The sequence below is a fragment of the Anabrus simplex genome, chromosome 1 (assembly GCF_040414725.1).
Source record: "Anabrus simplex isolate iqAnaSimp1 chromosome 1, ASM4041472v1, whole genome shotgun sequence".
Lineage (NCBI taxonomy): Eukaryota > Metazoa > Arthropoda > Insecta > Orthoptera > Tettigoniidae > Anabrus > Anabrus simplex.
The window spans coordinates 225,541,990-225,567,508 of NC_090265.1; the positions used below are offsets into that span (position 1 = coordinate 225,541,990).

Here is a 25,519-nt window from a genome sequence, read left to right on the forward strand (position 1 = left end):
TCCATTTGACCTCCAGAATCCAAGATATCTGCTATATCTTGCTGGAATCCTACAAGTTGAGCTTCAGTGGAATAATCTTTCCTAAAACCGAATTGCCTTCTATCGAACCAGTTATTAATTTCACAAGCATGTCTAATATAATCAGAAAGAATGCCTTCCCAAAGCTTACATACAATGCATGTCAAACTTACTGGCCTGTAATTTTCAGCTTTATGTCTATCACCCTTTCCTTTATACACAGGGGCTACTATAGCAACTCTCCGTTCATCTGGTATAGCTCCTCCGACCAAACAATAATCAACAATAATCAATGGAGCCGATCAAATTTGCTGTGGTTTTCAGTTTGACTTCTCCGTCTATCCTGTTATCGGAAGCGAATGTGGACTGTAGTTCCAAAAGAAATGAAACCGTGGCAAAAAATCGTGAAGTGAAAAAAAGAAGGAACAAGCGAACTAGAAACCGCACAGTACAAGACTTCTGGACCGGATCCTAAACTTAAAACTCGTATTTGGTTGGTATTCAAGTCTGCAGTTGACGGTGATTGGGAAAGACGTTAATTTTGGGTGCTATACGATCTGCAATGAACTTTATGTACACACTAGCAGTTACCCGCGGCTTCTCGCGTGGATTTTGTAATTAGATAAAGGTAATCGTTCCTCGGTACTGTACTAACACATTATCTGAAAATCCCTGAAGTATAAAACCTCACTGAAAAATTGAGTTTCATTTACCCCAGAAACTCTTCGTAAACCAAGTGTGTGGTATTGCCTTCTGGGGCTGAGATGTCCATGCTCTTCTTCTCTCAAGTAAAAAAAAGAGTGTCTTAATTTTTAAAGAAGATTACAAATACATATTTCCACATCTGTAACATCTTCAGGTTTTCAGATATAAGTATCCGCATAAAAAGAATTCAACCCCTTTATCAGCCCTTCCTCCACCCCCACCTACGTGGATTTTCCGAAAACAAAAAAGAGTGACATGTTTATTTATTTTTAAAGGACATTCCAAGTACCAAGTTCCATGTCTGTAATATGTAAAGTTTTTGTCATACACTGTAGATATACCGGCAATTTCTAAAATTTACCTGCTTTTTCAATTCTTTACAGTCCCTTAAGTGTTTTTCCGAAAACAAAAAATACGTGTTTATTGATAAAGGAGATGCCAAATGCCAATAATCACGACTGTAACATCTTCAGTTCTTGAGATATTTGTATCCACATGAAAAGAATTCAACACCTATTTCAACGCCGCCCCCTTCCGAAGTTAATTTTACCCCTAAAAAGGAGTGTTTTTTTAATTTTTAAATGTGATTTCAAATACCCATTTTCACGTCTGCAACATCTTTAGGTTTTTTATATATAAGTATCCTCATACAAATAATTCAACTAATATTTCATTCCTTTCATCCCCCTTAAGTGGATTTTCCAAAACCAAAAGAAAACGTATTTCTTTCTTCTTAAAGGAGACTCTAAATACCAATTTCTACGTCTGTAACAACTTCAGTTTTTGAGATATCAGTACCCTAATAAAATTAATTCAACTCCCTTTTCAGTCCATTTTACACACATCCCCACGTTAAGTGTTTTTTCAAAAACAAAAAATACCTGTTTTTTATTTGTAAAATATTAAAAAATATAAATTTTCACATCTGTAACGTGTTAAGTGTTTGAGATATACTGTAGATATGCTCATCTTAAGAATTCACGCCAACCCACATTTCAGTTCTCCCACCCCCACCCCCTTCCTTAAGTGTCTTTTCAGAAAACAAAATAATAAATCTCTCTTTATTTTTAAAAGAGATTATAAATACCACTTCACGTCTGTAACATGTTAAGTTTTCGAGATATATTGTACATATGCTCCGGGATTATGTGTACAAATTTTGTTTGGCAGCTATGCATAAACGTCCACGCATAATCTCTCTGCTGTAAAATCGTGGAGCTGGCGTTGCCATGGTTACTGCAGTTCATTTCCATATCCGATTCCGAGAGCAGGGGTAGTGAGGCGCCAATATCTCCATAACAGTCGGTTTTAGGGCCTTAAAACATGGTTTTCGGGCCCGTAGGGCTTACCGAGATTTGTTATTTGGGTCAAGGGGCTTAAAATGAGCTTGTTTTCGTCCTTGCACGACAAATTCGATATTTCACCTATATTAGCCTATTTTTTTACATCTCCCCCGTTGCCCCCCACCACGAATTGTTTTGAAAATAAAATACAGCCCATGTCTCTCAGGGATAATGTATATTTACATTAGTAAATGGATTTTTAGAATAGGTCCAGTAGTTTCTGAGATTACCCTCCAGCTATACACAAACTAACACAATTCGCGCTCCCTCTTTATTATATTAGTATAGATTAAAGGAGTATAAAAAACTTACGATGAACGAGGTGTGCTTGAATGACGAGAGTTCTAATGTTTCCGTGTCATCAGACTGCACGACTATGCTACAACCTGCCAAAGTAATGAAGTTCTCTTCGTCGACTGACGTTCATGATGCTCCTATTCCAACAGATGAACTGGAAAGACATTTAAAGCTAAATTATGGAATGGAAGAAAATAGATAGCGTCCTATTGGAGAACAAATGGACAAAACTATTCAAAATTTCGCCAGATCGCTAAGAAAGTAGTATGTATGCAAGCATCAATTTCAGCTTCAGAGAGAAATTTCAGTTCACCTGGCTTCTTTCTCTTCTACAACCAGACAATTGCTGATGATCTTCTTTTCGTTCACTGTAATTCCATTCCACCACCATTAACAATGACCAATAAACTACGCACAATAAGTAAAAGCTGTGTTCAGGTTTGTTTTTGTTGTTGGCATATTGCACGTCATTTCTGTTTGCATTTTATTTGAGGTAAACGCGAATGAAGTCCTATGAATATGCTTCGTGTTATTTAGATTCATTTTCAGTTAACTTGATGTCAATTGCAAACGAATATTAGTTTATAACAAAGTTTCTGTTTTTCAATTATTATTATTATTATTATTATTATTATTATTATTATTATTATTATTATTATTATTATTATTATTATTATTATTGCAGTGCAGGAGAAATCTCTACCGTTTAATTTCCAAATGCGATTAGCCTACTTTAAAGTATGTCATTAGCATACAGGAATTCGTAGAGTGAATGATCCGAATAGTAGTGTGACGTGAACATTTCGTTGTGCACGGCGCACATGTTATTGTGGAGAAGTACTCAAGGTTATTCTACTGAGCCCGCCCAGTGCGGTGGGCTGTATGAGCCCAGTGCTGTGGGCCAGTACGCTGCCGCGTCAGAAGAGAACGGCACTGCACGGGCTGGGCTGCCGGAGCCCGTGGGTTTGAAGTGCTGTGCGTTGGGTCTGGCTGCAGGACTCTGTCGTGGCTCTCCTCAAATTATCAGCACACTAACAATTCTCTGGACGATAGAGTCTACAGTCAAAAAGCCTCCCTCGAGAGATGAAGTCAAAAGTCCTCTTGTTTACGTGTTACGAAATTATATAGCCTTTCTTATTCCTTCTCGAATAATTCACTGAGTAATCCCACCTCCACTGGCCGCTTGTACACGTCACAGCGTCACTATTCTCGGATTGGTTCCTTAGTGTGAAAACATCTAGTCACATTACAATTACATGTGATGTTCCAGAACACTGTGGAAGCTGTTCGTATGTCTCTTACACGTGACTCCGTACGTTTCCAAAGGAAATGCGTATCTACTTACACAATATTTCACAATATTGAGACACAAAGCTCTTGTCTTAGAAACTTCTACACTATATCGAATGTTCTAAATCCTTCTTTGGATTATTCTATTATTATCATCACTTTCATTTATGAACTATGAATTATGGACATATACAAACTCTCCTGTAATTTCCCTTCATATATAGGTACATGTGCTTGTATGCCTGCTACTTTTCAAATCACATGCTTTATACCCTGGAGATCGCGGTTTCGAATCCCGTTCGAGTCCGTTCGCTCACTCATTGATACGCGGAAGGCGCGTCGTGAACCTCCGTACACGACAAATTTACTTTTCAACCCATCTTAGCCCCTGTCTAATGGAGGCTAAACGTGGGCTTAAATGGTATCTAGAGCGACACAATTCATCTCAGCGACACATAAACATTGGATTCAACATTAATACAGGTTATTTTAAATTGTTTTTTACATGTCATCCCTCCCATTTCTCACCCTAGTGGGGATAGGAATTTCTCTCCATAGTAACTTTTTTTATTTTTTGCAGATAGTAAAACATATGTGTATAAAGTTGGTGTTTTCTGTCTTATCACTTCTCACTCCCCTTGCCGGTGGGATTGACTTTTGACTTGCCAAAATCCAGAATGTCAGTGTTATGTGTTATAATGCCAAAAAGTATGGATTCGAAAATAATATTAGTTGTTCTTGATTATTTTTACTTGTCATCCACTTCCAAACCCCATATCTAGGGGCGCTAGAGATGTCTCCCATCCATGGTAACTTTTTCTAGATAGTAAGTCAAATTTGTGCCAAGTTATGTTGAGAGCTATGCTGGAACACACACACATACATCTGTTATCTCAGCCATTCTGAACATTCATTTTCTTCTCAACCCCCACGCCTATGGGAACTGAACTTTGACTTAAACGATAACTGAAGTATTGCTATTCATCTCAGCAACACCGATAAGTATGGATTCAACATTAATATACGTCAATCCGTATAATCGTAGAATAATGCACAAGATGAAACACAACTAGAATTTACTAGGTGGAACACAACCCAAATCTTGTCCTACAATATTTCATAAAAATCTGAAATAATTATTTAAGTTGTCATTTATCCGAGAGGTCACTTATTATTAGACAGAATTTTTAAATAGTTGTGTAGAGGTTGAGATATTCTCGGAAGACAACTACTACAAATCTACACTAATAGATCCCGACTCACATTCACTCATATTCCAATACTACCGTAAACAAGATAAGATGAAATTGGAAAAATAACGCTAATCTTCGTAAATCTACCAGAAATTTTAACTAAGAGGAGATCGTTCAATTTTCTACAAAGATGGACAGGAAAATATTATAAAAGTGTACTTTAATTTGGTGTTGCAGCTCGATTCCTGGGGCGGTCTATTCTGCTCCCATATTGAAGAAGTCCGTCATGTGCTACCTCTGATGTTATAAATGTCTACATCATAGAAGCACGTGGTAACAGCAAAGTCCAAATCCCTCGTTGAATGAAATGCCCCTCTTTACAGAAGGGTGGAAATCCTGAAGTAGATGTTGGTCTTGCATTGGTTGAGGTCCTCTTCTTTCTTAAAAGGTATGGTCAAATGTTCAACCTTTACAATACTAATTTTTTATTTAATTATTTAAATATCATTTAAAAATAACAGAACATTATCATCTATCTTGTAGACATCACCAGCTGAAAGTTTTAAAGATTAAAGGACAAGGACAAAAATACATTTCAAATAATTCGGACTGCCGAATGCATCAGTTAAAATGTTGAAGAATATTCTAGAATGTTCTGAGCACAACACTTGAATACTGTTAAAAGTGAAAATTAAAATATTGAACACATGAGATGGTTCAATAAAATTGGTAATAGAGTCCTCTTAATGCGATGATGCTGCAATAACATACAGTTTGCCGATGCGTCGGTAGAAAATTGGTGATATGGAGCACAAAGTTTAGTTCCAGTAGAAAGAAGATGGTTGTTAAACATATGTTAAACAATAGTGAGGGTTCCAGTAAAATGGTATTGAGTTCGTCTTGTTGGCGTGATGAAGTTAACAATTCTTGATAAAAATGTAGGCGGATTATGTGATCGTGTTTTCATAAGTTGGAATGTGCAGTGGAGTGCCCTAGAACGAGAATGACGGCTATTATTAGCGTAAAAGTAGGCAAGTTTTTGAAGCATCTTGTAATACAAAAGAATGCATGAAAATAAAATTTGGCACATCTCATTACTTACGTTCCCGCCTAACCAAGAAAGGCTAGTTCAGTGTGTGTAGCTGTTAATGGTTGACTGGAGGCGAACTGTGGGGGCTGTGTGCGATGGAAGCTGGTATGAGGGGAGAGCAGGAGAAAGCTGGAACCAATAGGCGGGGAGCGACTGCGTGGAGGCTTGTTACGAGGCTTGACAAAATAGGAACTGTTGAGTAATGCCTCAAAAATTATATTCATAGTTTCTGAAATTTCCTTTAAATTGCAAGCAGGATTGCACTTTAGGTCTGTATTAATAAATATGTTTTCTAAAACATTGAGTAAATTGCCCTTGTTATAAAAATAAACAGTTTTTAAGTTCTGCTCTATGGAGATGAAGGAATTATTGGACTCTGTTATATGAGTGCTCATGGTGGAATATTTTTTGTGCTTGGTGGCGTTGACGTGTGCTGTATATCTAATTAAAAAGCTTCCTCCGGTTTGCCCAATTTAGCTCGCGGAACATTGGTTGATAACTTATATACACCTGATTTGTTGTATTTATTCCCGATGTTATTGGTTTTGTGCTGGTTATAAAAGAGATTAGTATTATTATTGACTGTTTTAAAGGCAATATTGACATTATGGTTCTTAAGAATATTGGTGATTTCATAAATATTTTTATTGGTGTAAGTGTAGGTGGCGCAGTTATCTAAACTTCGCGTCAGATAAAGGGATGTAAAAAGATCTATGAATTAAGTTATAAAAAGTTGCTCTTTTTTGAGAGTCCAGATGCATCGAATCTTGACAAATGGTGTTTACGGTTCGGGTGGGCATTTTAAAGATAGTATAAGAAAATTTGTTGGAGCTGCTGTTAATAGTGATATGTAAAAAGTTTAAAGAATTGTTGATTTCAACCTCGGAAGTAAACTTAATCCATGGATCGACCGCATGTAGCTGTTCAAGGATGATATCGCCGTTGGTGATGTGATCTATTATGGCAAACATATCAACATAGCACATCCAGAACACAATATCTTTAATTTTGTTATGAATTTTGGTGGTCTAAATAAATTTCTGCCATTATTCCTGGAGCTTCAGGAAGGCTGTCCTGCTTGTAGATTTTTCCACTGAAAGTGAAATAGTTCTTAGAAGTTACAAATTCTTAAATATTTAAGGACTCTTCTATTTCCTGTGTGTTTAATTTACTATGTTTTTGAAAATTGTCCTTGATGATCTTTAAAGTTTTTTTGATCAGTATATTAGAATACATGTTTTTTTTATGTCAAAAGAGTCCATTTTTGTTGTGGTTGTAACACTAGGTTTTTAGTCAAATTACAAAATTCTATAGAATTCCTAATAGAGCTGGAGTTCTCAAACTTGTAGTAATTTTTTAATGTTATGGATAAATTTGTAAGTTTTGTAAGTTGGGCTGTTTCTATAGTTAACTTTGGGTCTGTTTTATGGACTCTAGGCAATGCTTTGGCTGTAGGAATACTGGGGTTCATGTTGATTAGGTTTTGAGCATCATATTCACTGAGATTGAAGTATGTTTGTTTCAATATTTGTTTTAAGTTCTTTTGAATATTATTAGTTGGATCTTTCTTCATCAGTTTAAATAAATTTTCCAAAAAAAAAGTTTTGGTATTTTATTGAACTTTCTCATGTGTTCAGCTGGCCCTGTGGTGTAGGGGTAGCGTGCCTGTCTCTTACCCGGAGGCCCCGGGTTCGATTCCCGGCCAGGTCAGGGATTCTTACCTGGACCTGAGGGCTGGTTCGAGGCCCACTCAGCCTACGTGATTAGAATTGAGGAGCTATCTGACGGTGAGATGGCGGCCCCGGTCTAGAAAGCCAAGAACAACGGCCGAGAGGATTCGTCGTGCTGATCACATGACACCTTGTAATCTGCAGGCCTTCAGACTGAGCAGCGGTCGCTTGGTAGGCCAAGGCCCTTCAAGGGCTGTAGTGCCATGGGGTTTGGTTTGGTTCTCATGTGTTCAATATTTTAATTTTCACTTTTAACAGTATTCATGTGTTGTGCTCAGAACATTCTGGCATATTCTTCAACATTTTAACTGACACATTTGGCAGCCCGAATTATTTTTAATGTCTTTTTGTCCTTGTCCTTTGTGCTTAATCTTTAAACTTTTCGGCTGATGATGTCTACAAGATAAATGAAACATGTTCCGTTATTTATAAATGTTATTTAAATAATTAAATTAAAACAAATTTAGTATTGTAAATGTGGAACATTTGACTATACATTTTAAATATACGTACGACAATACAGGCTTTATAATGAAATTCATTTTATGCAATGATTATGCGAACAAGATTAAGCTATCAGAAATAGGCAAGGCTATTGCTTTTTTTTACTCTCAAGCCCTGTTAAGCAGCTGACTGAATGATAAGGCTGATGGTCACAAAATAAAATTTAACACAACTCTTCCAATGAATAAATGACACTGGTTATTGCGGGCACAGAATTAAACACTTACTAGGCACAAAATTGACGGGGACACAAGTAATTCACGATAATAAATAGTGGGAGAATCACATGGAACTACAGTTTTCATCTTCCAATCATTATAAACTTTACAGGTTAACACTCCATTCTGAAAGGTGAGGGCTGGATGATCTCACTGCCGTTCATTCGGTCCATAACATCATTTAAATCAGGATTATCCAGTTGAAGCTTAGAAATATTATTAAAGAGAAAGGGTTAATCTAATATCACAGCATTGACCAAACAATGAATGGATGAGGAAACAGGATTGACTAGGAGAAAAAACATGGTCGTTATCCATATGATCCTGAGGAATCCTCTTACTCAGATAGGATAAATTTTAAAACTAATAACTTTCCAAATTTTCATTAAATTTCTAATAGTGGTGGCTATATTTCACATACAGAAGTGTTATTTAACTTCAGGCTAAAACACTGTTATGTTTTATGAAATTCTGTCAGCATAAGAGCCGACTGCAAGCCACGGTAATCTGCTATCTCCAAAGAATTAAGGGGAAGAAAAGGAGAGTTAACATACACAACCAGACAATCGAGACTACAGCCAATGTGCAGTCATTACAGTATAAACTGGAGGTAACCCAGGTTTGGTGATATGGGCATGCCATCAGGATGGAGGAAACTCGACTTCCATCTAGATTATGGGAAGCCAGAGCTCTTGGTGCAAGATTCTGCAGACGACAACGAGATATATGGGAGAATAACATCAGAAGCAGTCTGAGAGAATGGGATGTAGAATGGCACAGTGTCAGTAGTGGAGCTCGAGGCAGAAATGGGTGGTAAGTTCTGTGGAAAATCTGTACACCTGTGAGTAGAAGAGAATTGACTAAATAAATAAATAAATAAATAAATAAATATGTAAAATAAGTTAAAGTAATTTCCTCAATGAAGATCTTTCCTTGTATTAACACCTTCTTACTTACAGTGATTGCTGTGAGGTACTTTCACCCCATTAATGCAGTAAATAAAATTGAGAGGTCTTTTCCTTTTGGTAAAACTTACAACCTGACTTTTCATTCCGTTTACCATCATACCATTCTCTGCTGTCCATCTCACAACATTGTTGAGGTCTTTTTGCAGTCACTCACAATCCTGAAACTTATTACCACTCCATAGAATAAAACAACATCTGCAAAAAGCCTTATATGTGACTCATGTGGCCATCGACCTGGAAGTTAGGCCCTTCTAAACAATCATCATTATCATCATGTTATACCAGTTTGTAGTAAAAAAACTATGGCGCAACAGCCCCAAATGCCCATGGCTTACCAAGTGACTGTTTCTCACCCCAAAGGCCTGCAGATTATGAGGTGTCATGTAAGCACGATGAATCCTCTCGGCCATTATTATTATTGGCTCTCTAGACCGGGGTTGTCATCTCACTGTCAGATAGCTCCTCAATTGTCATCATGTAGACTGAGTGGACCTCGAACCAGCCCTCGGATCCAGGTAAAAATCTCTGACCTAGCTGGGAATTGTACCCGGGACCTCCTGGCAAGAGGCAGACACGCTACCCGTACACCATGGGGCCGACAGTTTTTAGTTATGTAATTTATATACATAAGAGATCATATGTACTAATACTGCCTTGCGGGACCCCAATTTTAGTCATTGCAGGATCAGATAATGCTTTGCCTGGTAAAAAAAACATAGCCACCACTCGTTTGTCCTGTCCAGTAGCCCTCATTTTTATTTGCAGTCTCCCATTATCTACCCTGTTATAAGCCATCAACACTACAATAGTGATGCAGTCCATTTGATCAGCCAATCAATCTACACATCCTTCATCAATGATCTCCATATAGAGCTGTTGCCCAGGTGGCAGATTCCTTTTCATGTTTACCTAGCATTTTCTTAAATGTTTTCAAACAACTTGAAAATTTAGTGAACATTTCTCTTGATAAATTATTCACATCTCTGACTTCTCATCCTATAAATGAATATTTGACCCAATTTATCCTCTTGAATTGCCGCTTTATCTTCATATTATTATCTTTCCTACTTTTTAAAGCTCCGCTTTAGCTTATTTATCTGCTAATGTTATTCCATGCCATCTCTACAGACAGCTCGGAATGTATCATTCACAGAGATGAGTTATTTATAAGGTTCAACCATGAGTTATTTATAAGGTTCAACCATGAGTTATTTATAAGGTTCAACCTATTCAATACTAATTAGTATCTCTGTGATCTCAGTTCAATACGGAAACAACAATGAAGCTTATATCTTTGAATAACATACCACTTAGTCGAGCATCTTGTCTTCTTACTCCCAAGTTTTCTCAGGCCAAAGTTTGCAACACTTTTGTAACACTACTCTTTTGTTGGATATCACCAAGAACAAATCATTCTGCTTTCTTTTGGATCTCTTCCAGTTTTCGTATCAAGTAGTGCTGGTGTGGGTCCCATACTCCAGAAAAATACTCTAAATAAGGTCTTACCAGAGACTTATATCCTCCCCGCCTCCATATCGTTACCACAACCCCTAAATACCCCTCCCCGCCCCCATACCGTTACCACAACCCCTAAATACCATCATAACTATGTGAAGATATCTGTAACCTTTCTTTACAACCTCATTAATGTGATTACCCCATTGAAGATCGTTCCTTATATTAACACCCAGGTTCTTACAGTGATTCCTATGAGGTACTATCACCCCATCAACACAGTAATTAAAACTAGACTATTCCTCTTGGTGAAACTTATAACCTGACTTTGCATTCTGTGTACCTTCATACCATTGTCTGCTGTCCATCTCACAACATTGTCTAGATATTTTTGTCGTCGCTCAGTATCCTGTAACTTATTTACTACTCTATACAATAATATTGTATATGTTATATCATAACATCATGTGCAATAGTCTTATCTATTATTCCAGTTATTTACTCATCATTTATATTATATATATATTGAACCCGACAGGGGCATGATCCAAGGACCTTTGATTGATATCGATCTCCATAATTACGCACGCAATGCTATTAAAAGGAAAGAACGCTGAAAATGATTAATATTCATATCATTAATAGAGGTCATACCAAAACTAATTAATATTCATACCATTGAGATAGATAAATTGTGTATTTTAAAATTATTCGACGAGATTTCTTTGTCTGCGACTTATTGCGCAGTATTACCCTTTGTGTAGCGGGGGCCCCGCAGATGAAGCCAAGCCAACTTAGACCCGGGAGGGGTTACGAATGGGGATTCCCTGTGACATCACTCGGGAGAAGACATCCCTCCTCAAGACTCACAGAATGAGGGGAAACTAACTTTTTCGAAACGGAATATAGGAGCCATCTTGGAATCGGACTGGCCAACTTAATTACCTACGAGATAGAAAATTAATAAAACTCTAATTAGGGGCTCATCTCCCGATTTAAAAGGGATAAATGTCATTGGGACATTTATTTAGAGTGTTTAATGTCCTCTTCCGTGATAACTTTCAGCCGAAGAAAGAATACTGTGTTGTTTCTGCGTGGAAAATTACTGGGGCCATCTGTTTAGTCTCACGACAGCTCCTCGAGATCGGGACTTCACCCCGTGTGGTAGGGGAAGCAGAACAGATTTTAATTAATTTAGAGAGATTCACCGAAGGATAATTGAATGGTTATGTCTCAATCGCACCAACTAGATATTAGTCACCGGTCGCCCGCACTATTTTACCTCGAGTACGCCGGGAATAGGCGCTACGCAAATTAGGGGAAGGGGTACCGCTCCCTAGTAAAAACTACTGCAGGACGGGACAAGCGTCAGTCCGGGTTTGCGGTTTATTGACGGCGGAGCTACGCTCCTTTAAGCCCTCGTTAGGTCTTTGTTCAATAGAAATTAATTCCTATTTAAGGTGAAATAATCCAATTTGCATAAACAGTGTTTAGTTTGATCTCTGTGACGCCAGTGTTAACTTTTTGGAAAACCGTGACGTGAAAAGTCATATTATTATGATTACTATAACATAAGAATCTTACGGAGTCGCATAGGAGATCGTGACCGGACGTTCACATTGAACGCTGTTAACCGGAGTGTGATTTAAACAGTGTCGTTGTGTCTGTGCAGGATTAAGTGTAAGCGGTTCCAACATCATCAAACAATGGCTCAGCAACTTCAAGATGGAATATTAATGGAAATCATCACCGTGGTGCCCATGGAGGAGGAGTAAACTCAGGATGGACTTCCCGAGTTGACGGAGGCATCATCACCATGTGATAGAGATGAGTACAAAGTTCTAATATCTGGCATGCATAGAGGGGATGGGAATATTTATTGTAAACTGACGCTATAAGGGATTTAAAGATGTAGTCCTGTGGAAATAGAGCGCCGGAATGGGCGCGTAGTAATTAATTCTTAGCTTAGGAAACCGACTACAGGTCTGAGTAATCGAGTGTAAATAATTAAGGGAATATAATACTTTAGCTTTGCTTAGGATAGTGATTCATTCAATTATTTCTTTCTTGGGAGATTCTGTTGTTTATTTGCTTCAGAAGACCAGTATTAATTAGTTTATGGAAGTGCAGTGAGAGTAGTTATTAGAGTATTCATTAATTTGATAAGTGCATGGTATATAAAACGGTAAGTACTGCGGTATGCAAAGGCACGTCACTACGAGACCCAGCGGCCAACGTGACAACCTCAAAATTTCCACCCTTTGAAATACTTAGATAAGGAGTGATAAGTTTAAATTGATTCTGTGATTAAATATGCCAGGAAGTGATCATAATAAGTGTATTAAACATCGATTCGTGTGAAAAGTAATTAATTAATGCATGTATTGCCGTGTGACGATAGAGTAGCCGTGTCCAGACCATCGATTAATTAGCAGTTAGTAATCAGATGTTAATTGCCGCGCGAGTGCTTAATTGTGTTGTAATTGCTGTATAGATTCCGCGCGATGGCCACGTATAAGTAAGGTAGCGGGTAAGCTATGTAGAACGACGATAATAATAATAATAATAATAATAATAATAATAATAATAATAACAATCGGGCAAAGATTACCAGTATGAGACGGGAGTCGTGTTGTAAGAATGATATGATACTGCTGGGTAGATGTGTGTTTATTTTAAGGTGAGTTGCGCGAGTCATTTTAAGACCGCAGTTTATTGTGGAAGTACGTCCGAGTGATGTATTACAGTTTCCTTTTAAAAGGGAATGTTACGCCTGTTAATGTGGGTGGACCCCTAGGGGAGGGTGAACCACCGTATGGCCTTGGCCCAGCGTGTTTTTTTTTTGTCTGAATGTCCCGTAAGCGGAGGAAGGAAGGACGTGGCTGTTAAAAAGGGAAGTTGGTTTCTTTGAACGGCGAAATAATGTGATCTACCTAACACGGCAGAGCTGTGAAATAATTAACACACGACCCGGCCGATGATGGTAATGTTTGCCAATGAATCGTTGTTAATTGTACCAGTATAATTAGATAGGGATTACAGGACCCTGCCTTCATCTCAAGAGGTTGTCAGTTCGATGCTCAACGTAGGCATTGGAGGCCTACAGTGTCAGAAGGAAGATCAAGTGCCTTTTACGTGTTTTTCTTGCATATCATGTACCATGTATGTGTTTTTTTTGTGTCATGTGTTGTTGTACATAAGGTCAGTGGTGGTTCTGTCCATCAGCTCGACGATGCCTAGAATAGCGAGGGTCGGTTCGATCCCAGGTGTTGTATCATATGTGTGCATTTTCATTTTTTTTGTCATTTCATTGGGAAATTTAGGTCCTTATTAGAATAGGGATTGCTCAGACGTGTGGTCGGACGCATGTTAGTTTTATGTGTTAGCGATAATATAGCCTCAGTGTTATGATAAAGTTTCCATTCGCTATATGTCACGATACATCGCTTCGCGATAACGTACTCGTTTCTATCACGTATAACGGACAGAGGTCCACAAACAACCTACAACAAGCATTTGTAAATGTTAATGTAATTCATTAGTGTTGTTTAATGCATCATTTCCCATTATCATTAAGGTTCAATAAACCGGTTTGTGAGTCAAATATTTTAATTCGAAGGTGTTCTCATTTTTAGTTATATGCCCCGCTTCTCCTCCCTTGTACGCCTCTAAGCTTACTTTAGTTCAGCGCCTATTTATTTCTTACTTCATGACCTGTTAGCGACCCTGTAGATCTCATGCCGGTGCCAGTTAGGTAGGGGCGGGTGCATATACAAAATGGCGCCCAACGTGGGGCTTAAGTCACGATAGCGAGGAGGATAATTGTACACGTTGCGCCATATACAAAATGGCGCTTCCAACGTGGTGCGTATATATAAATAGGCGCGTATATTTATTCTACATGACTTGTACACGTTGCGCCATATACAAAATGTCGGCCCAATGTGGGACGTGTTTTACTGTTAAATAGGCGCGTATATTTATATTATCTGACTTTTCCACGTGACGCGCACATATAATAAATGGCACGTCCAACGTGATGCCAGATAAAAGGGCGTAAGTGAACTGTGGGGCTCGATATGTCCGTAAATAAGGGCTACCCAGATGTAGGAAATGTAGCGCCATATAAAATGACATCTAATGTGTGGCTATATAAAATGACGCTCCAGGTGGGACATGTTTACGGTTTAATGGACGAATTTTCATGTTTAATAGGCGCATAATTATCCCACATATCGCATAATATTAATGCGAAGATAGGGGCGTGTTGTGGTGATTAATAGGCAAGGCATACTTGTGCGGCTTCCAGGAGTGGGCATGATTATTTTAGTAACCCATGTCTGCTTCTGACATTTCCACGCGAGGCCCAGTTCATTATAGTTGAATAAGTGACACCTTGATGTCAATATTAAATCGTTTTATGAATGAGAACACAGTCATGGTCCAATGATATGGGCAGAGCCATGACATTCGCGTCAGCAGGGGCGTATCCAAAATTCAAGGGGATTAGTTCGAATCCCGGGAAACAATAAAATTAATTTCCCATAAGTGAGGTTTGAAGTGAATAGTGGCTTTTTCTTAGTGCCTATTTATTCACGGATATTAGCCAGTGGTGCGTGTTTCGTCACCAAACAACCTGCTATTAGGAAATATATTTTACGTTAGTATAACCGTGGATGAGAAGAGGTAACCTCACGCCTACTTTTCCTTTTCGAGTGGCAGTAGGTTGATTTCATGGGTTCAGTTTGAGATTCTGATGACTTTGTGTGTTTGAAGGACCTCAATGCTGAGGGCATGGGTTGATTTACTGGCACTATACCACAGGTGTTGGTATTTAAAATCGAGCCCAGTTTTAGAATTACAGGTCAACCGGCAACTGTATTAACTGAATTTGAGGGCTAATATTACAATCATTTTCGGAAATTTCCCGTTGCTTTTCATATAAATTTCATGAACCTTAATGATGTTAGGCAGTTAGGCTGCTTCAATGATAGCCGTTTTGAGGCTTAATTTGCAATGATGATTAAAGTAAAAATTATTTGAAGCTGGAAAAACGTAAAGTTTGGATAGAGGAATCCTTTCTTTTAAAATAAATAATAACTATATATTGTTGTGGATTGTTGATGCCGACGTTAGCGAGGGGGGTCCTGTCATCCCAAAGGATAGCGACATGGATAGTGAAGCCATGCGGGCTTTGATGGAGGAGATCAGTGCGCAGATTAGGGGTAGCGTGAAGGACGATATTAAGACACTTGAAAATAAGATGGAGGAGAATAGTGCGCAGATTAGGGACAGCGTGAAGGACGATTTAAAGGCGAATCGGGAGGAAATGAAGGACGATATTAAGACGCTTGAAAATAAGATGGAGGAGAATAGTGCGCAGATCAGGGACAGCGTGAAGGATGACATTAAGACGCTTGAAAATAAGATGGAGGAGAATAGTGCGCAGATCAGGGACAGCGTGAAGGACGATATTAAGACGCTTGAGAATGAATGCAAGCAGGGGCGTGCGGAGGTCAGAGACCAATTAGAGAACTTTGACGGTAAATTAACACATTTTGAGGTTAAATTGGAAGAAAACCGAACCGAGACTAGTAAGATGATTGAGGAGAAATGCAGTAGTTTAATGAACAAAATTCAGGAGGTTCAACAACAATGCGAAAAGGGGGCTAAGGAACTAAGCGATAAAATAGACGCGGTTTCTCAGCTCAATGCCGTTGTTGAGATAAAGGTCGAGGGAATAGTTGAGCGGCTTGATCAGGTTGAGACCAGTATCGAGAGAGACATAACTCGCGTGAATGGCGAAATCGTGGATGTCAAAGGGAAAATCGATCAGCTGAATGGTGAAATGGAACAGGTCAGGTCCAAAGCGAATGACCGCGACACGAAGATCGAAGAGATAAGGGAGCAGGTCGAGGATAATCAGACAAATATCAGGATCGTTGAAGAAAGGACGGAGAAAGCATTGGCGGTAATCGAGGCCCTGGACGAGAAGATTACGTCGGTATCGCAAGCAGCGCAGTCCGATACGAAACTAACTTTTGCCAGGTTACGGAAGGAAGTGTCAGGACAAATAGTAGGAGAGACTGCTAAACAGATCCACGAATGGAGCGAAGAGAAAGGCGCGAAAATGATGGTGAAATTGGAGATCCACGAAGAACAAATTAACGCACTTCGCGAAGAAATAGAGGGAATGAAGAAATTAGACATTCAGGATGAACCACATTTCAAAATGGAAACAGCTGGAATGAAGAAAATGGAATTAGGTAGCGGATCGCACCAGTTAGGATACAGTCTGTTCAAGGAACAATTACCTGGCAATGAAGAATATAAGTTACCGGCGATGGACGAGAGGACGTCGACCTTGCTTGGCCAAAATTCGTTACCTATGTATAGCCTCTTACGTTCGGCGGACGATAAGCCAAAAAAAATTTAAACCAGGCACTAGGACTACGCCAAAAAGTTTCCTCCGCGAGGTAGATGATTATATGGCGGATCATCGGGTACCAGCGGATAGGAAATTACGAGTAGTGGAAAAATTCTTGGAAGACCAGGCCCTTGAATGGTTTAAAGCTTTCCGCTACTGTTTTGATAGCTACGAAGGCTTTAAGAAGCTATTTCTGGAAAAATACTGGGGTTTGGACACGCAGCAAGGGCTTAGGTTAGAGCTTTACTCGAGGAGGTACGCTTCGGGAGGACCCACAAGGTTCTGCGATTATTTCACGTCCCAGCTGGTGAAGATGCGCGAACTGGACAGCCCGCCGACTGAAAGTGAGTTAATAACCGCCATCACAAAGCAATTCCCAGCTGACGTCCAGCGCATGTTGATTGCGGCGAATATTCGTACGGCAGTGGAAGCCGAGCACGTGTTAAGACAGTTGGATCAGACATCTCATATCGGGCACGGTCGAGCTAGAAACGTAGAAGCCGTCAACACGTTAAACGTTCGAGAGGGAGATCAGTCGGTAAACCGGAGTACTCAGGTGACAAGTACTCAGACTGATGCTCAGATAGGCAACCAGAACAGGAATAGTAGGGATTGGCGATCTCCGAAGTGGGAAAACCACCAATGGAAGTATCGAAATGACCAGGGTAGGAGTCAATGGTATCAGTCAGGGAGGTACAACCACGGACAGATCGGCGCACGAGGGCGACGGCCTTACGAGAGAACACGCAATTCATACTGGGGTAACCGTGGTCGACAAAATAACAAACCGCGAGAATACTATCGGGGTGACCTAAATGACAGGAGAAATGAGTCACGCCGTTACGTCAGAGATCTGCGAGATACCCAGGCCGGAAACGATAGATGGAAAGATTCGATGCAGCAGTTTGCTAAGTCGGATGAATGTCGAGGGGCAGAGAGCCTCGAACTACAGGCACATAATGCTGCGAACCGTGCCAGTAATCTTGATCCCCGCGCACCACCATATCCAAGTGGAGGCGGAGGTCAGCTAAAAAAAAATTAGGAAAACCTAGTGAGGAGATAGTCGGATTTTCGAGGACTACCGACGCAAAGGGGGAACCGTGGACGTCCGTGACCATCGCATCTTGGATAGTCCAGCCCGATGATCTCGTCGAAGATCCCGTTCAGGCATGTCCAAAACCAATTAGAGCGTTACCCGTTATTTATGTCCGTGTCAACCAGTTGCTGGTTCGTTGCCTTGTAGACACAGGCGCGAGCGTCAGCGTGGTATCTAAAGTACTAGTTAAAGAACTGGAATCGAAACAACATATTCCAATCATTCCGATTTCGAATATTAAGGTTCGAGGAATAATTCCGGACCGCACAACTACATGCAATAGCCAGGCCTACCTAGATTTGGAAATCGGGAACAACCTCATATCACATCCATTTATAATTCTGACTAGAATGGAATATAATATCATCATTGGAGCTGATTTTCTTCGGGAATTCAAGGCGCTCATTGACATGGACAAGAATGAAATTAGATTCAGGAACGATTCAATTCAGGGAGATGTAAGGTTGAACGACTTCGAAGGACAACACGGGGAGGAGAAAATTTGGACCATGGAGATAGAACAATTGAAGCATGAAGGAGGAGATTGCTTCCCAAACTGGGATGCCTATCGGGACGAGATGATCAAGGAGTTTGAAGGGATGATTTTCAAGTTAGAGGCGGAGAATGAAGGACCATCATTGGCGGAGGTAGTCCAAGAAAAGATCGACGAAGCGAAGATAGGGGAGGAAGACAAAGGCACATTACAGAAAGTCATAGAGAGACACGAAAATGTATTTGGTTCACGTCCAGGAAAAATTCCAAATTTCAAATATTCCTTAGTCGTCAACAATTGGGAACCATTCCGGCAACGACCATATCCGATACCTGAAAAGTTTCACGCTGGAGTGAAGAAAATTATACAGGAGATGGAAGATAACGGAATTATATCAAAATCACCTACACCATTTTTGAATCCGTTGGTCGTGGTGGAGAAGGGCAACGGTTCGTTGCGGGTTTGCCTCGACGCGCGAGCAATAAACCAGCGATTAATCCCAGAGTATGACCAGGCCCCGTGTATAAAAGAGGTCCTTAAGAAGTTCCGGGGCATGAGACTATTTAGTGGAGTTGATCTGACATCATCATTTCATCACGTTGAACTTGACCCAGCCACCAAAATCTTGACCGGGTTTCTGTTTGATGGGCAAACCTACGTTTTTAACCGGTTACCCTTTGGGTTGAAAACAGCAGGGTCAGCGCTCATTAGGGCACTAGATCGTAACCTCAGTGACGAAGTTAAACAGTTTACGGTGAGGTACGTGGATGACATCCTTATTGCATCAGAAACTTTGCCAGAGCACCTGGAGAAACTTGATAAACTATTAGCTGATTTAGAAAGGAACAACTTCAAGGTGAACCTACCCAAATCTAATTTCTGCCAAAGGAGTATCCTATTCTTAGGTCATGTGATCGACTCAGAAGGAATTATGCCCAATCCTGTTAAATTAAAGGCAATTCAAAATTTTCCAAAGCCGACGAAGGTGAAACATGTCAGGCAATTTTTAGGAATTTGTAACTTTTTCGCGGATCATTGTCCGAACTACACCGGTATAGTTGCACCATTACAAGATCTCCTTAAGAAAAACAATAGGTGGAAGTGGGACCTCGCCTGCGATGAAGCATTTGCTAAAGCAAAGGATCTGTTGGCCCATAGTGTAAAATTAGGATATCCGGACTATACACAAAAGTTTTTCGTGCAGACTGATGCGTCGATTATAGGAGTTGGGGCAGTCCTATATCAAGAGACGCCTGAACCCGAACAGAGGATCACCTATTTGGCTTTCATGAGTCGCAAATTAAGGTCGCATGAGTTGAAATACACCGTGACCGAACTGGAGATGCTCGCGATCGTGACCGCTCTTAACCATTGGAAGAAATACATTTATGGGTATCCAATTGTGTTAAGGACGGATCACAAAGCTCTGACGTTCATGATGAAATCGGCATTAACAAGCGAGAGAGTCAGCCGGTGGTGCTTGTTTGTGCAGCAATTCGACATTACAGTTGAGCACTGCGCCGGAAAGGCAAATGTAATTGCAGACGCCCTCAGTAGAAATCCAGATCCGGAACCTATCGTGGTTAACCAAATACACTTGATAGAACAAGGGGACCGCGAAATCATAGAAAGGCTGCGGACTATGGGTGAAGAACAGCAGAAATGTCCGGAAATGAAGAAGTTGATCGATTTCCTTCAACGTAGAGTACAGCCAGGGACGGAGGAATACCGTGAACTTCAGAAAAGATCCGAGAAGTACCAATTTTTTAATGGCATGCTGCATAAATTCGTGGACGAGGACCATACGCAATTCAGGATCGTGGTTCCAACGACGTTGCAGGTTGATTTAGTTTGGCTCGCTCATCACGTTACAGGTCACGCAGGGAGAGATAAAGTGATTGCTACACTTCGGGAAACTTTTATCTGGAAAAATTTGAGGAAAACTGTTCAGCAGGTACTCCTTACTTGCGACATTTGCCAACGGGTAAAACCCAATCCATACCTACTTAAGCAAAAACCGAAGCCGTTGTTGCCAAGTAAACCTCGGGAACTGTTCGCTTTAGACTTTTACGGACCACTTCCCAAGGGAAAGAGAGGGCTTCAATACATTTTGGTATGCGTGGATGTGTTTTCAAAATTCGTCACTCTCTGTCCAATCCAGAAGGCGAACACTAGAGCCGTCATAAATCAGTTGAAAACTAAAATCATACCACGTATGGGCAAGCCCGAATGTGTTCTCACTGATCATGGGTCGCAGTTCACATCGGGAAACTTCAAGCGAGACATCGACAACTTAAACATCAAACATCATTTAAGTTCAATTAGGCATCCGGAGTCGAATCCCGCAGAACGGATAATGCGAGAAATCGCAAAATTTTGCCGTATCTACTGTCCTAGACAACATTGGCGTTGGGTGGACGTGATTCCTGTTATCACAGAAAGTATCAACGGCACTATCCATGAATCTACTGGCCAAATTCCGTCAGTGATTCATTTCGACAGTTTTCCGAAGAGACCATGGCACGAGGTCTTAAAATGTCCGCAGGATCCTAGGCTATCGGTTGAGCTATGCATACAGGAGACAGCAAAACATTTGAAGGCCCAAGCAGAACGAAGATTACGTCGTCTCCGTAACAAGAGGTACCATCGACCACTGCGCGTAGGGGAACTCGTTCTCGTTAAACGACCAACAGTTTCTGATCCACCTAACAAGTTCTACCACAAGTTCGCTGAACTGTACATCGGTCCTTACCGAGTCATCCAGAACCTCGACAACAACGCGTACAAGGTGCAAAGCATGGACGGCGCGACCGAAACCATCTACAACGCGGCAAATCTGAAGTTGTACCATACGTCCGGAGGCAACTTAGAAGACGTGGACAACGCTGAAGAACTTGGAGCAACGGAAGAAGAAGACGATGAGGAAGACGGAGAAGAAGATCGACGTGACGTGTCAGATGAAGAGTCGGGACCAAATGAGGAAGCCGAAGAAGTCAATTATTTGGAAAATTTGTTTTCACAGAGAGATCTTGGGGATGAAGAATGTCCAGAATGTCAGTACCTGGAGAACTACAGAGAAGCATTGCGTCAGATAGCATATTATTTAGAAAGAGAGAACCAGGAACTTCGCCAGAAAGCAAAGGTTTGGAAACAGTTGTGAATCGATATTGACAATTGAATATTTAGCGACGAAATGTGTCCAGTGCCTGTACCCATTTCTTCTCGGGGAGAGGGGAATATGAACCCGACAGGGGCATGATCCAAGGACCTTTGATTGATATCGATCTCCATAATTACGCACGCAATGCTATTAAAAGGAAAGAACGCTGAAAATGATTAATATTCATATCATTAATAGAGGTCATACCAAAACTAATTAATATTCATACCATTGAGATAGATAAATTGTGTATTTTAAAATTATTCGACGAGATTTCTTTGTCTGCGACTTATTGCGCAGTATTACCCTTTGTGTAGCGGGGGCCCCGCAGATGAAGCCAAGCCAACTTAGACCCGGGAGGGGTTACGAATGGGGATTCCCTGTGACATCACTCGGGAGAAGACATCCCTCCTCAAGACTCACAGAATGAGGGGAAACTAACTTTTTCGAAACGGAATATAGGAGCCATCTTGGAATCGGACTGGCCAACTTAATTACCTACGAGATAGAAAATTAATAAAACTCTAATTAGGGGCTCATCTCCCGATTTAAAAGGGATAAATGTCATTGGGACATTTATTTAGAGTGTTTAATGTCCTCTTCCGTGATAACTTTCAGCCGAAGAAAGAATACTGTGTTGTTTCTGCGTGGAAAAGTACTGGGGCCATCTGTTTAGTCTCACGACAGCTCCTCGAGATCGGGACTTCACCCCGTGTGGTAGGGGAAGCAGAACAGATTTTAATTAATTTAGAGAGATTCACCGAAGGATAATTGAATGGTTATGTCTCAATCGCACCAACTAGATATTAGTCACCGGTCGCCCGCACTATTTTACCTCGAGTACGCCGGGAATAGGCGCTACGCAAATTAGGGGAAGGGGTACCGCTCCCTAGTAAAAACTACTGCAGGACGGGACAAGCGTCAGTCCGGGTTTGCGGTTTATTGACGGCGGAGCTACGCTCCTTTAAGCCCTCGTTAGGTCTTTGTTCAATAGAAATTAATTCCTATTTAAGGTGAAATAATCCAATTTGCATAAACAGTGTTTAGTTTGATCTCTGTGACGCCAGTGTTAACTTTTTGGAAAACCGTGACGTGAAAAGTCATATTATTATGATTACTATAACATAAGAATCTTACGGAGTCGCATAGGAGATCGTGACCGGACGTTCACATTGAACGCTGTTAACCGGAGTGTGATTTAAACAGTGTCGTTGTGTCTGTGCAGGATTAAGTGTAAGCGGTTCCAACATCATCAAACAATGGCTCAGCAACTTCAAGATGGAATATTAATGGAAATCATCACCGTGGTGCCCATGGAGGAGGAGTAAACTCAGGATGGACTTCCCAAGTTGACGGAGGCATCATCACCATGTGATAGAGATGAGTACAAAGTTCTAATATCTGGCATGCATAGAGGGGATGGGAATATTTATTGTAAACTGACGCTATAAGGGATTTAAAGATGTAGTCCTGTGGAAATAGAGCGCCGGAATGGGCGCGTAGTAATTAATTCTTAGCTTAGGAAACCGACTACAGGTCTGAGTAATCGAGTGTAAATAATTAAGGGAATATAATACTTTAGCTTTGCTTAGGATAGTGATTCATTCAATTATTTCTTTCTTGGGAGATTCTGTTGTTTATTTGCTTCAGAAGACTAGTATTAATTAGTTTATGGAAGTGCAGTGAGAGTAGTTATTAGAGTATTCATTAATTTGATAAGTGCATGGTATATAAAACGGTAAGTACTGCGGTATGCAAAGGCACGTCACTACGAGACCCAGCGGCCAACGTGACAACCTCAAAATTTCCACCCTTTGAAATACTTAGATAAGGAGTGATAAGTTTAAATTGATTCTGTGATTAAATATGCCAGGAAGTGATCATAATAAGTGTATTAAACATCGATTCGTGTGAAAAGTAATTAATTAATGCATGTATTGCCGTGTGACGATAGAGTAGCCGTGTCCAGACCATCGATTAATTAGCAGTTAGTAATCAGATGTTAATTGCCGCGCGAGTGCTTAATTGTGTTGTAATTGCTGTATAGATTCCGCGCGATGGCCACGTATAAGTAAGGTAGCGGGTAAGCTATGTAGAACGACGATAATAATAATAATAATAATAATAATAATAATAATAATAATAACAATCGGGCAAAGATTACCAGTATGAGACGGGAGTCGTGTTGTAAGAATGATATGATACTGCTGGGTAGATGTGTGTTTATTTTAAGGTGAGTTGCGCGAGTCATTTTAAGACCGCAGTTTATTGTGGAAGTACGTCCGAGTGATGTATTACAGTTTCCTTTTAAAAGGGAATGTTATGCCTGTTAATGTGGGTGGACCCCTAGGGGAGGGTGAACCACCGTATGGCCTTGGCCCAGCGTGTTTTTTTTTGTCTGAATGTCCCGTAAGCGGAGGAAGGAAGGACGTGGCTGTTAAAAAGGGAAGTTGGTTTCTTTGAACGGCGAAATAATGTGATCTACCTAACACGGCAGAGCTGTGAAATAATTAACACACGACCCGGCCGATGATGGTAATGTTTGCCAATGAATCGTTGTTAATTGTACCAGTATAATTAGATAGGGATTACAGGACCCTGCCTTCATCGCAAGAGGTTGTCAGTTCGATGCTCAACGTAGGCATTGGAGGCCTACAGTGTCAGAAGGAAGATCAAGTGCCTTTTACGTGTTTTTCTTGCATATCATGTACCATGTATGTGTTTTTTTTGTGTCATGTGTTGTTGTACATAAGGTCAGTGGTGGTTCTGTCCATCAGCTCGATGATGCCTAGAATTCACAATGAAGTATTTATTTATTTTCCACCTAGGTGGAAAATAAATAAATACTTCATTGTGAATCTATTGATGTGCGATACGGACCATGAAGCTGATTTTATGTAATGCCTAGAATAGCGAGGGTCGGTTCGATCCCAGGTGTTGTATCATATGTGTGCATTTTCATTTTTTTTGTCATTTCATTGGGAAATTTAGGTCCTTATTAGAATAGGGATTGCTCAGACGTGTGGTCGGACGCATGTTAGTTTTATGTGTTAGCGATAATATAGCCTCAGTGTTATGATAAAGTTTCCATTCGCTATATGTCACGATACATCGCTTCGCGATAACGTACTCGTTTCTATCACGTATAACGGACAGAGGTCCACAAACAACCTACAACAAGCATTTGTAAATGTTAATGTAATTCATTAGTGTTGTTTAATGCATCATTTCCCATTATCATTAAGGTTCAATAAACCGGTTTGTGAGTCAAATATTTTAATTCGAAGGTGTTCTCATTTTTAGTTATATGTCCCGCTTCTCCTCCCTTGTACGCCTCTAAGCTTACTTTAGTTCAGCGCCTATTTATTTCTTACTTCATGACCTGTTAGCGACCCTGTAGATCTCATGCCGGTGCCAGTTAGGTAGGGGCGGGTGCAATATATATATATATATATATTACCGACAAATGACCAGGGATGAAGGCATGAGATTCACACATAAGGGTGGACGGTTCTTATGGATCAGGCATGGA

The 25,519-nt window shown here is 40.2% G+C and overlaps 1 protein-coding gene across 6 annotated transcripts in view; it reads left to right on the forward strand.

Moving 5' to 3' along the window:
* The window catches only part of LOC136885986 (uncharacterized), a 188,654-nt gene that overhangs the window by 17,102 nt on the left and 146,033 nt on the right, over positions 1 to 25,519 (forward strand). For 2 of the 6 annotated variants that reach the window (XM_068230979.1, XM_068230959.1), the window contains exon 2: positions 5,084 to 5,294. The exons of 3 other annotated variants lie outside the window; for them this stretch is intronic. In XM_068230979.1, the coding sequence (XP_068087080.1) occupies positions 5,252 to 5,294 (43 nt within the window). In that variant the 5' untranslated portion in view covers positions 5,084 to 5,251. Of the gene's footprint in view, positions 1 to 5,083; positions 5,295 to 9,072; positions 9,202 to 25,519 lie in introns of those variants that run through there. One more of the 6 variants, XM_067158698.2, reaches the window with a different exon arrangement.